This window comes from Chelmon rostratus, chromosome 11 (assembly GCF_017976325.1).
Source record: "Chelmon rostratus isolate fCheRos1 chromosome 11, fCheRos1.pri, whole genome shotgun sequence".
NCBI classification, from domain to species: Eukaryota; Metazoa; Chordata; class Actinopteri; order Chaetodontiformes; family Chaetodontidae; genus Chelmon; species Chelmon rostratus.
The window spans coordinates 26,826,708-26,838,795 of NC_055668.1; the positions used below are offsets into that span (position 1 = coordinate 26,826,708).

Below are 12,088 nucleotides of genomic sequence, written 5' to 3' on the forward strand. Positions count from 1 at the left end.
TCTCTCTCTGTCTCTCTCTCTCTCTGTCTCTCTCTGTGTCTCTCTCTCTCTCTCTCTCTCTCTCTGTCTCTCTCTGTGTCTCTCTCTCTGTGTCTCTCTCTCTGTCTCTCTCTGTCTCTCTCTCTCTGTCTCTCTCTCTGTCTCTCTCTCTGTCTCTCTGTCTGTCTCTCTGTCTCTCTCTGTGTCTCTCTCTCTGTGTCTCTCTCTCTCTCTGTCTCTCTCTCTCTGTCTGTCTGTCTCTCTGTCTGTCTCTCTCTGTCTCTCTCTGTGTCTTTCTCTCTGTCTGTCTCTCTCTGTCTCTCTCTCTGTCTCTCTCTCTCTGTGTCTCTCTCTCTCTCTGTCTCTCTCTCTCTGTCTGTCTCTCTCTCTCTGTCTCTCTCTGTGTCTTTCTCTCTGTCTGTCTCTCTCTCTGTCTCTCTCTCTCTCTCTCTCTCTCTCTGCAGTGAAAAGCCTCTCTCGCTCCAAATACTTCTGACAGAGAAACAGGCCAACCAATCAGCTGCCAGTCAGGACCAGCAGACCCCCCCCTGCCTTGTTAAGCCCCTCCCTTCCAAAACACACTCAGTGTCTGACCCCGCCTCCAGCGCCGGAGTTCCTGCAGGGTCACCCAGGGAGGACCGCAGGCCCGGGGGCCCCTGCTCTCGCTTTGGGAAACCCCTCACGAACACCAGGTCTCTCCCTGTCCTGTGCATGGACACCTGGGAGCAGAGCCCCCCGGGAGAGTTGGCTCCACCCCCTCAACCAGGGACCAAAACGCCCCCACCCAGGCCATATTCCCGAACCCCGTCACCTGTTGGCACCAACGACAAGTGTCGTCTGAGGATGGAGGAGGAGCAATATTATCACAGACACCCACAGACCACACCCCCTGTGTCAAGACTGGCCCCACCCCCTGCCACCCACCCAGCCAGGAACTGGTCCTGCTTACGCCCGGACCAACCCGATGTTGTCGATTCTCCTGTTGACCCAGCAATCAGCTCGCCACTTTACTCGCCCCCCGACTCCCCCTCCAATGCGCCCCCCTCGCCCGTGAGCCGGCCAGTTCGGACCCCCTCCCCGCCCCCCAGCCAGGACTACAGGACGACCCTGCCTGTGGAGCGCTGGGCAGAAAACGTCAACAGATACTACGGCTCCCAGAATGCAACAGGAGGAGGGGGAGCGGCGGCGCTCGACGAGGAGCTGTCGGAGCTGGACTCTCTGTACCAGGCCAGCCTGCTGGCTCCCAGCATGCACCGGGGCAGCCGTGGAGTCAGTCCTCTGCCAAGCAACAACAAACCAGGTAGGAGGTGTGGAAATAATGTAAAGCTGTTAGTTCAGGTTCGAACACTTCCTGTTTTTCACGGTTAGCCGTCTCGCGTGGCTCTGTCCTGTTTCTGTTCAGAGTGTTCAGAGAAATGTTCGCTCACTTCCTGTTTCTCTGTCTGTGATTCTCACAGTCCATCCAAACAAAGCTCAAACTTTAACTGAACATCCTGAAAATCCTCCAAATAAAGCTCGACTGAGCGTGTGTCTCCATCGCGCTGCGTGAGTCTGTCTCACCCGCTGATGGAGGCAAACAGCAGGTGGAGCTGATCCTCCGGTCAAAGGTCAAAGGTCAAACGATGGAAAACATGACGGAGAGCGACAGTTTTGTGTTAATGTGAGGAAGGTTCCAGCCTCCTCCTCTTCCTCCACACACATCTGATGTTTTCAGCTCTTCACTGAAGAGACGAGCGATGCGTAGGTCACATGATCCATGGATCCATCGTTTATTCACTCAGTCTGATTCAGGTTTTTTCCTCAAAACAAGTTTTCCAGTTTAGACAGGAAACACTTCAAAACACATTTGGTTAGTTTTTCATTCAGTATTTTCATGAAGTGGAAACATGTGACAACACCTGGTCAGGAGTATTTTTCCTGTCAGCTGCAGAGACGGGACAGCAGTCAGTCAATCAATCAATGAGTCAGTCAGTAAGTCAATCGGTCAGTCAGTCAGTCAGTCAGTCAACCAGTCAATCAATATCAGTCAGTTACAAGCATGACTGTTAACAATACTGTGTGTGTGTGTGTGTGTGTGTGTGTGTGTGTGTGTGTGTAGGTGTGAGGAGAATGATGTCAGGATCAGGACGGTCCAAAACACCGACGGCTGAGATCGAGAGATTCGCCTACAGAACGCCGGTCACACCTCTTCATAAGGTGAGTCTGACGGTGTGAACCTAAAATCTGTTGCCGTGGAACAAACTGAGAGGCGGAGTTTGTCGTCTCGGCGTGTAGCCGGACGTCAGAGTCTCACTGAGAGCAGCCTGAAGACGAATCTGTGACATTCATGTTCCGTGTTCTCGTCCGTTCAGCCACCGCCAGGCGAGGACGAGAGCTACAGCGCCGAGAACCTGCGACGCATCGCCCGCAGCCTGAGTGGAACCGTCATCGGGTCACGACCCCAAAACCTCGGCCCCTCCCACAGCTGCGTAAGTCACTCACACACATACACACACACACACTACAGACACACACACACACACACACACACACACACTCACTACAGAGACACACACACACACACTCTACAGAGACACACATTAATCTTGATCCAGCAGGAAGCAGACCAACGATGTGTTTGTTTGTGTGAACATTATTCATCATCATCATCATCATCATCAGTCAGTATTGGTTTTATTTATCCATATGCTGCCACTTTGTGGTCATGTGATGTAACTGCAGCCTGGCTCAGGTTCTGTTCTTCATTTAAAGATGATGACAGTTGTTCTCTGGTTCTCTGGTGATGATGAAGGTTCTGTAAAGAACAGTAAAGACAACAACACACCTGATTCATGAACCGCTCCTCTTTACAGGATGATCGTTCTGCAGATTCTGTTTAGAACCGTTCTCTGCAGCACAAACAGTCCTTTAGTTCTTGGTTCTTTGGTTCTGTGTGGAACCCTGTGAACCGTCGTTCTCTGCAGCAGCAGCAGCAGCAGCAGCAGCAGCAGCAGCCAGTGTTTCTCTACAGAACCTGTTCCTCTCTGCTGCCGCTGGCGTTCAGCCATCATGTATTCAGCCCGCAGGAATCGCCTCAGGCCAGCGCATTAAAGATTGATCGGTGATTTAGTTCTTCCATTAAGCTTTTAACCTCGTCGCTCGCTGCCTGGTCTGAGCCGACAGCTGAGGCTCGGCTCCACATATCTCAGCAGATCCTCCGTCTGCGGGGGGAATCCTGATGGTTTGCTTCAGCCACAGGGTTTTATTCCTCCTCTGAGTGTTGGGGGGTGAATGTGTCTGTAATACAGCTGCAACCCCCCCTGAAACATCCAAAGTCACGTGAGTGAGACATGAAACTGAAAACAGGCTGAACTCTGACCTGCAGTCAGTGATCCTGATGCATCATTCTTAGATGGTCTTAGATGGTGTTACTAATCTGAAATCTGCTCTCCGAAGGCCTCGTCTTCGTCTGCCGGAGGCAGTGATGTTAGCTGTTAGCTGTGAGCTGTTAGCTGTTAGCTGTTAGCTGTGAGCTGTTAGCTGTTAGCTGTTAGCTGTGAACTGTGAGCTGTGAGCTGTTAGCTGTGAGCTGTTAGCTGTGAGCTGTGAACTGTTAGCTGTGAGCTGTTAGCTGTGAGCTGTTAGCTGTGAGCTGTTAGCTGTGAGCTGTGAGCTGTTAGCTGTGAGCTGTGAACTGTTAGCTGTTAGCTGTGAGCTGTTAGCTGTGAGCTGTGAGAGCAGGCCGTCAGCAGACGTTCTCCACCTCTGAACTCACTGTGCTGTAGAAAGAAGTGAACTCAGAGAGCAGCTGCTGGACTCAGAGCAGCATTTAGCAGCTAACGAGCTATAGACATTAGCCTCATCAGCTGGAGGAGACCAAACACGGAGCTCAAAGAGAGAGAAAACTGGACCAACACTTACACGACTCCACATGAATGATGATGATGATGATGATGATGGATGTCTCTGCTGAAGGTCAACAATCATCTTCATCATTTTTTCATTTCCAGAAAGAGAAACTTGCATCTTAGCGATACAAGGTTTCCACAGAATCTTTTCAGTTTTCAGTTTTCCTCCATCTTGGTAACTTGTTTTCATGTTTTCCTTCTTCTTCCTCTTTTCTTTCTTCTCCTCTTCTCTTTCTCTGTCTCCACTCTTCATTTTGTGCTTTTCTGTTCCTCTTCATCATTTCCTGTTTTGTTTGTTGTGTTGCTCCTCTCTGCTCCTCCACTATCTTTCATCACCATCCGTTCTCCCCCACCCTGAAGGACCCCTCTGTGTCCAGGCCCCCCCTCAGACACGCCAACTTTCACTCCTCCACCCTCCTCCGTCGCCCCAGCGCCTCCTCTCTGCACCTCCCTTCCTCCCCCTCCTTCACTACAGATCACTCCTACCTCCACCACCTCCAACACCAACACCACCAGCCCCGACACCTCGGCCCCACAGCTCCCGCACCTCCTCTTCAGCACCCCCCCTTGCAGACGTCACGGCCCCCGAGCTCGGGCCTCTCCTCCTGGGGACACTCAGGTAACCTTCTGGCCCTCCACCTCCACCTTCACCTCCACCAGCACCACGAGTCTGCTTTTTAAAGTTCATGTTAATGAGGAGCTGACTCCTCAGCTCGCCACCCCCACTTTGTTTCTGGGACTTTGGAGGTTTGAGCGTCCCGGCCTGTGTGCTGGTGAGAAGGGTTTATAGATACTGATTGATTGACTGACTGACTGACTGACTGATTGATTGATTGGAGGACAGATGCTGTTGGATGTTGATCACATTGAAAATTTTAATAATATAAATTTAATTAACTTGAATTTAAAGATAATTTAAACTAAACAGTTGAACTTCTTTTGCCGTTGACTTCATGAGTTTTTCACAGTTAAATAAGGAATCAACCTGAGTTCAGTTTATAATTTCCTCCATATAAATCAATAAATCAATCAATCAATCAATCAATCTAAAGCTCCACATGCGTTCAACCTTCAGTCACCTCATGAACTGACTGTAACAGGAACGGTTCCACACTGGTTTAGTTTTGTGGCGTCTCTTTAATGTTCTTCAGGTCGAACAGTAAATGTTAGAATCAGAGAATCTCCCCCTGGTGTAGAGGGGGTGGACAGAATATTAGAAACGCCTCTCAGTGAACATTCATGCAGGTGAGTGAACTCGTCTCTAAAGGTTGGATGAGTCTTTGACCTTTGACCTCTGAGGTCTGACTAACTCTCCTCAGCTTCAGCAGAAACTACGACTGAAGCAGGAGAGGCTGCTTCAGGACATGTGACAGTTTAGCTGTTTCTGATTGGCTGAGGGGGGGCTGTGTTAGTTTTGTCTACAGCTCTTTGCATTGTGTTCTAATTATTTTTCCCATTTCTCCCCTCTCCTCCTCCTGCTCCTGCTCCTCCTACTCCTCCTCCTGCTGCTCCTCCTGCCCCCCCTCCTGCTCCTCCTCCTCCTCCTGCTCCTCCTGCCCCCCCTCTCCTGCTCCTCCCCCTCTCCTCCTCCTCCTCCTGCTCCTCCTCCTCTTGCTCCTCCTCCTCTCCTCCCCCCCCCCTCCTGCTCCTCCTGCTCCTCCTCCTCCTCCTCCTGCTGCTCCTCCTGCCCCCCCTCCTGCTCCTCCTCCTCCTCCTGCTCCTCCTGCCCCCCCTCTCCTGCTCCTCCCCCTCTCCTCCTCCTCCTCCTGCTCCTCCTCCTGCTCCTGCTCCTCCTCCTCTTGCTCCTCCTCCTCTCCTCCTCCCCCTCTCCTCCTCCTGCTCCTGCTCCTCTTCCCCCTCTCCTCCTCCTCCTTCTGCTCCTCCTCCTGCTCCTGCTCCTCCTCCTCCTTCTCTCCTCCTCCCCCTCTCCTCCTCCTGCTCCTCCTCCTCCTCCTCCTCCTCCTCCTCCTCCTCCTCCTGCTGCTCCTGCTGCTCCTCCTCCTCCTCTTCCTCCTCTCCCCCTCCTCCTCCTCCTGCTCCTCCTCTCCCCCCGCTCCTCCTCCTGCTCCTCCTCCTGCTCCTGCTCCTCCTGCTCCTGCTCCTCCTCCTCCTGCTCCTCTCCTCCTCCTCCTCCTCCTCCTGCTCCTCTCCTCCTCCTCCTGCTCCTCCTCTTCCTCCTCCCCCTCTCCTCCTCCTGCTCCTCCTCCTCCTTCTGCTCCTCCTCCTCCCCCTCTCCTCCTCCTGCTCCTCCTCCTGCTCCTCCTCCTCCTGCTCCTCTCCTCCTCCTCCTGCTCCTCCTCCTCCTCCTCCTCAGGACCTGGACCAGGTGCCCAGCAGCAGTTTCTGGTTGTGTCTGACAGGCATCAAGCTCTCTCAGGTCAAAGCCTCCACAGCGTCGCGCTGAGTTACGGCACTCTGCCCCGGGCTCCTCGCCGCGGCCCGCCTCCCTCCTCCTCCTCTTCCTCCTCCCTCCCCAGGCCCAGAGCCGGCTCCTGTCCTGCCCCCCCGCCGGCTCCGCACGGTCTCTACGCCACCCTGGCCCACCCTCGTCGCTCTGCCAACGGCACCGTCGCTAACGGTCACTACCGGCAACCGTCGCTGCCCAGTAAGGTCAACGGGTCGACCCGCTACGCTCCACACCACCTGCGGGCGTCAGGGGAGGCCCCCCAGCCGCTCCGCCTAGACGTGCCCCCTGAGAGCGACTGGAGACGCGACGCCGACTACAAGACTGTCCAGCCCAGCTCCTCCTGGGACCCCCGCACCGCTCGCCACCACCAGCCCCTCCAGAGGACCAGCTCCTACCAGCCGCCCCCGGCCCGGCCCCGCAGGGACCCCCAGCTCTGCTCACTGTGCCAGCAGCTTCCCGCTGAGCCGTCACGCCCCTACTGCCCGTCCTGCGGCGCTTACGTGGCTCGCTTCCGCCCGGCCAGCTGATTGGCTGGAGGCGGACGCCACAGCGGACGTGTCGCATCATCATTCTGGATCAGATGTTCACGGCGAGGGTCCGGTCAGACCTCCTTAAAATGTGCCAACACGTCTTCAAATTCACCACAACAACCGACCAACCTGTAGATGAAACCACGCCCCCTTCCTGTCATGACAGCCTCGGCGGGGGCGTTCCCTCCGCCGCTGTCACGGCAACAAATTGAACTGCCTGCAGTCCACACAGCTAGGACATAGCATATTAGCTAATTATTGTCTCTTAACAGAAAGTTCATCAAATTCAGGCCCGTCAGGCCCGTGTTATATTTGGCGGGTTTCCATGGGAACGGCGCTTTGAGGCTTTTGTCACACGGATGTGGGCGTGGTTTCCTGTATAGTGTGTCGGCTGCGCAGGTGGAGTCGTCGCTCTGAAATGCAGCTCTTCGATTGGCCTTGTGGTCTGCGTCATGTGTTTTCCCGCCCGTCTCGCCTGCTCCCCCTCGCTCCGGACGCCACCACGAGGCCACAACACCGCCGATCACACGGACGGATCTCCTGCAAACCGTCTGTGATCGTCTGCCGGATTTAAGCACATTTGGATTTCCAACGGAGAGAAATCACCGTGACGCCGAGCGGCGGCGGGACGACGGACCCGCTGCCCGTTAAACTCTGAGAGGAAACTGACTCATCGATAACCGACACAGCAGCAGGACGCTCGTCGTCCACCAGGTGTCAGAGTATCGATCACCAGGTTTGAGGCTGCTGCTGCTTCGACGGCGTCAGAGAACAAAGAGAGTCTGGACCGAACGTTCGAACACGTCACATCATCTAAAGCAGCGAGGAGGAAAACGTTCAGGACTTCAGTCTGAGTCACAAACTGTTGAGATCATCTGACTGAAAGTTTCACTGCAGACAGACGAAGATTAACGGCGCCAGTTTCTTCTTCTGTGATTCGTTTGGTGACGAGCTGCAGTTCACGTCCTCATTAACTCACACTCACTTCCTCCCCTGTGGTTCAAAACGTGCCGACTTTTATTCTGAAAGGTTCCAAACATGTTCTGTGGCTCAGTGACTTTGATGAAGACTACGATGAATTCACCGGAACAGATAACGTGTCTGAATGTTTCCGTCATCACTGACTAATCCAGTCGTTTGTGTTCTCAGGAGATTTTCTCTGAAGCAACAGTCAAAAACACGAAGCTTCAGTTTCTGTCGGAGAAACTAATTACTGATGAAGATAATTAGCCGCTGATCGATTGTTAGAGTCGATCCGCCGCCTGACACCAGGTGGAGGAGAAGCAGCCAGATACAGGTAGAGATACTTCAGGTGATGACGAACCTGAATCTAAACAGGAAGTGACGTGACAGGAAGTGGAAAAGCAGCTTTTCTGCTGTTTGAATATGAATCTCTTCTTCTTACTCTATTTATTTTTGTAGGCTTGTCAGACTGAGTCGTGCATAGATTAACTGAACTACCACCTGCTAACCTGAATATACTCTCCTATAGACCCGATCTAATTTTCTAAAGGTAGCTAGTCGCCTCGTTTGGGACGCGGAGCCTCTTATATTGTACACGAGGCTGATTTCTGTCTTTTCGGAGCGCGTTAGATTAATAACTAAAGCTTTTATTTGAACAGAGTTGCAGCTAATATTTAGCATGATGTTTTCAGACGTATTCTAGCCTCGAGAGAATCGCTCGACTTTGCTGTTCGTTTCTCGTAATGATGACATATGCAGACTTCTTTCTCGTGCTCGTCGCTGGTTTCTTTTGGCGTCGCTCTCATCGTTCAGGGAGGAGCATCTCGTTGCGTTCAGGAGCTCAGACCTTCGATCGGTTTCAGCAGCTCGCAGCCTGAATGCTGTCTGATAGCAGACTGAAGGACTCAGAGTCCGTCTGTCCTACTGCCAAGAACCCAGTGGCTCTGTGCTGAAGTGCTGACCCCGCCCACCTGGTGCTCCAGGTGAGGTAAACCAACAAACCCAGGTCTGGTCTGACTCAAACGTTTGTTCTGAATCCTCTCTCCTCATCATTCAAAGAGCTGAGTGTGGATTGATCATTTCGTCCTGATTGACTGATTCTCAGCTGTCGCCTCAAAACGTCTCACCTGTTCAGTCCTTTCACAATAAAATCCAGACTTCATTGAGCGCTGAAGTGTGTTTGCTTCCTGCAGAGTTCAGACCAGACCTGAGTTCAGACCAGACCTGAGTTCAGACCAGATCTGAGTTCAGACCAGACCTGAGTTCAGACCAGACCTGAGTTCAGACCAGATCTGAGTTCAGACCAGACCTGAGTTCAGACCAGACCTGAGTTCAGACCCCGATGCAACAGAAAGTGTCAATAATTCAGATGAAGAGAGGTTATTTTTTCACCATGTCAAACTTCTTTTGGCTTTTTGCTTTGCCAGATTTTATTTTGTTGATTTTGGTATATTTTTGATGCTTATTTTTCTACACTGTAGACTTAACAGAGACGATAAGATGATTAAAATGTTTAAAGGATAAATTCACTGTCTTCTAGCTCGTTATTTCAGTTCAGAACACACACACACACACACAGCTAGAGGTCAGGCGGGTTGGTCTGCTGGCCTGCTCAGGACCACACCCTGACATATGGTCCCGTACAGAACCAGCTCTCCAGCCTCTGGTCCTGTGCCAGCTCCATCAGGACTGAACAGGAAGTGGTTTTTTTTTTAATGCTTCTCTTTTTCCTCCCCACCGGAGGTCCCAGTCCTGGTCCTGGTCCTCATCCTGTCCGACCGCCCTTCATATAAAGCTGCTAATACAAAAGTAATATTCAATAAATAATTCAATGAAGAGAAGAAGATGTCTGAACAGATCAATATTAATAGGAATAATAACTAATGTAAAAAAAACACCAAACCATTAAGAGTCAAATGTATTAAAATAATGATCTATAATATTAATAATACAATGACAATCACAGAAATTAGGATTATTATCATTACTAATAATTGTTAAGAATTATGTAATTATTATAATATATAATTAATGGAAATAGAAATAAAACAGGATATGGTGGGTGAGTTAATGTGGTTACATATAAAAAGATGAATAGTAATATTGGGAGTGTTCGTGTGTGTAAATCAGGTTGATTTATTGATGACTGGATCAGCTGACAGATCTATTGATCTATCGATTCTTCACTGGACAGAGTTCAGGTCTCAGCGATGGTCGGGGCTGTGATCCTGATTGGCTGCGTGCTGAACACTGACAGACGCCGATACGTACAACGTTCAGATGAATGTTGTTCTGAGCAGGATGGTGAAGCTGAACTACAGCAGAGACCAGAGGTGAGTCAGACCTGACACCTGTCAGGTTAGTCTGAATGCTCCGCCCCCTCCGTGCTCAGAATCTAGCCCCGCCCCTGAGGAAGACCACTATCCAGAACAGTTTTTGAACAGTTTGCTTCCTGTTTATCAGCCGGAGTTAAACGTCATCTAATGAAGCATGAAGCTAAGAGGAGGAAGTAAAGACGTTTCTTGATGCGTGAAGCGGGATGACAGTGCTGAAACATCACATGACTTCAGGAGATAAAACCTTTTTATTAAGTTACAGAGTGGAGACAGTTCAGATCTCGTCTCATTTATAGAAACACGTGTATGACTGTTGACAGCACAGCGCTGCTCCTTGTCATGAAGATAAACGTCTGTTTTTATGGATTTATATTACAGACACGCGTGACTTTACAGAAAGAAAATATTTGTACGTAAAGTAAAAGTTCCCTTAAACACCACATGATGAAGTCCAGCTCAGGTGTTCACTGATGCAAAGACACATTTTTCTAATTCATCGTTTCAGCCTGCTCAGACAGAACCTGGTCGGCAGCAGCTGATCTGTGGGCAGTTTTTTAAAGTGACATCACTGGAACATCTGCCAATCAGAGTTAAGTGTGACGCCAACCAGATCAATCAAATACTCATGATGGCTGAAAGCGATGAGTTCTTTAAGCAGAGCAAAGCATTACGGGTCAAATCCCCAGAGCAGCAGTCATAATATTGTCATGGTAACTGGGATGTGGCTAGCCTAGCTTAGCATAAAGACCAGATGCAGGGGGGAAACTGTTAGCCTAGCTCTGTTCAAAGGTAACAAAGTCCTGCACATTAAGTGTGGTTTGTTTAATCTGTTCAGGAACAGAAAAACCTGACTTTGTGGTTTTAGGTGGAGTCACATGCTGCAACATGCTGGGCGGATGGATACGTTGTTGTTTGTTAAGAAATAGTTCCAGCACATGTAGCTCTCCATAAAACCACCAACAGAGTTTTTTTTTTACATTGCTGTTGCTTAAATGAAGCGCCTGTTAGCTTTAAATGTGCCGGTTAGTGTATTTTTTTTTAACTGTGAGCAGAGTCAGGCTAGCTGTTTCCTCCTACTTCTAGTCTTTATGCTAAGCTAAGCTTACAACACCCTGCCTCCAGCCCCGTACTGAGCATAGAGACACTGAAACAAAGACAACACTTATTCGCGTGACGTTAGCGGAGCTGGAAGATGAGTTTCGGTTTGTTTCTGAAATTTCCTTCAGGCTTCTTCTCGCTGAAGAGTTGAAATTCAGTCTGAGACGTTTGTGGAGCTCAAACTCTGATCTGCAGTCGACAGATTCTGGTGGTTCTGACTGCTGGTTTAAGGGTTGAGGGTTTGGTTCCCTCTGATCACCACAATTTATCCATTTTTGACTGTGAAAGGCGGTTTGGAGTAAAGCCTCCATCGACTGGAATTCAGGAAACGTTAAATTCTCATTTCGAATGTGTTGGGCCTCAGCGACTTTCCTCCAGCTGTCAGCTGATTGGTCCACAGCGCCCTCAGGTGGTCGGGTGGAGCAGCAGCACGGTGAACACATTGTCCTCTGACTCCACCCACGTGCCTCCCTTCAGTTCCAGCCTCACCTCCTCCCCCTCGCTCAGCGGCAGAAGGCCCACACCAGTGGCCGGCCCCGCCTCTGGCACCTCCTGTCGTTGAAGAGACACCGGAGCCACACCCGACCCCCTCCTCAGGACCACGTGGGCGGGACCCGGCCTCAGGTCCAAGGTGAGGACAAACAGGTAGATGCCGTTCACCGGAGCCGTGAAGGTGCCGGTGTCGGAGTAAAACCGACCCCGGTTCAGAGACGCTTCGAACATGACGATGCCATCTGAGACGCTCAGAGGAGATCCGGCCACAAGCAGCAGAGAGTCTTCTGATAGGCTGGATGGGACAGGAGCAACACCTGCAGAGAACAGGAGGGTCAGGAAAGTGTTCAAGGTCAAACGTGTGAGGGATGGACCTACGCTGCTCAGAACCAGGAA

At 51.1% G+C, this 12,088-nt stretch overlaps 2 protein-coding genes across 4 annotated transcripts in view; one reads left to right on the forward strand and one right to left on the reverse strand.

Annotated features, from left to right (window-relative positions):
- Positions 1-9,283, forward strand: part of usp54a (ubiquitin specific peptidase 54a) — a 28,585-nt gene extending 19,302 nt beyond the window's left edge. For both annotated transcript variants that reach the window (XM_041947712.1, XM_041947713.1), the window contains 5 exons: positions 444-1,279; positions 2,078-2,175; positions 2,331-2,447; positions 4,227-4,485; positions 6,181-9,283. In XM_041947712.1, the coding sequence (XP_041803646.1) occupies positions 444-1,279; positions 2,078-2,175; positions 2,331-2,447; positions 4,227-4,485; positions 6,181-6,800 (1,930 nt within the window). In that variant the 3' untranslated portion in view covers positions 6,801-9,283. The remainder of the gene's footprint in view (positions 1-443; positions 1,280-2,077; positions 2,176-2,330; positions 2,448-4,226; positions 4,486-6,180) is intronic.
- A 920-nt stretch (positions 9,284-10,203) lies between these two features.
- The window catches only part of mmrn2a (multimerin 2a), a 31,155-nt gene continuing 29,270 nt past the window's right edge, over positions 10,204-12,088 (reverse strand). The window contains exon 12 of one of the 2 annotated variants that reach the window (XM_041947451.1): positions 10,204-12,009. In XM_041947451.1, the coding sequence (XP_041803385.1) occupies positions 11,606-12,009 (404 nt within the window). In that variant the 3' untranslated portion in view covers positions 10,204-11,605. The remainder of the gene's footprint in view (positions 12,010-12,088) is intronic. The other variant, XM_041947449.1, reaches the window with a different exon arrangement.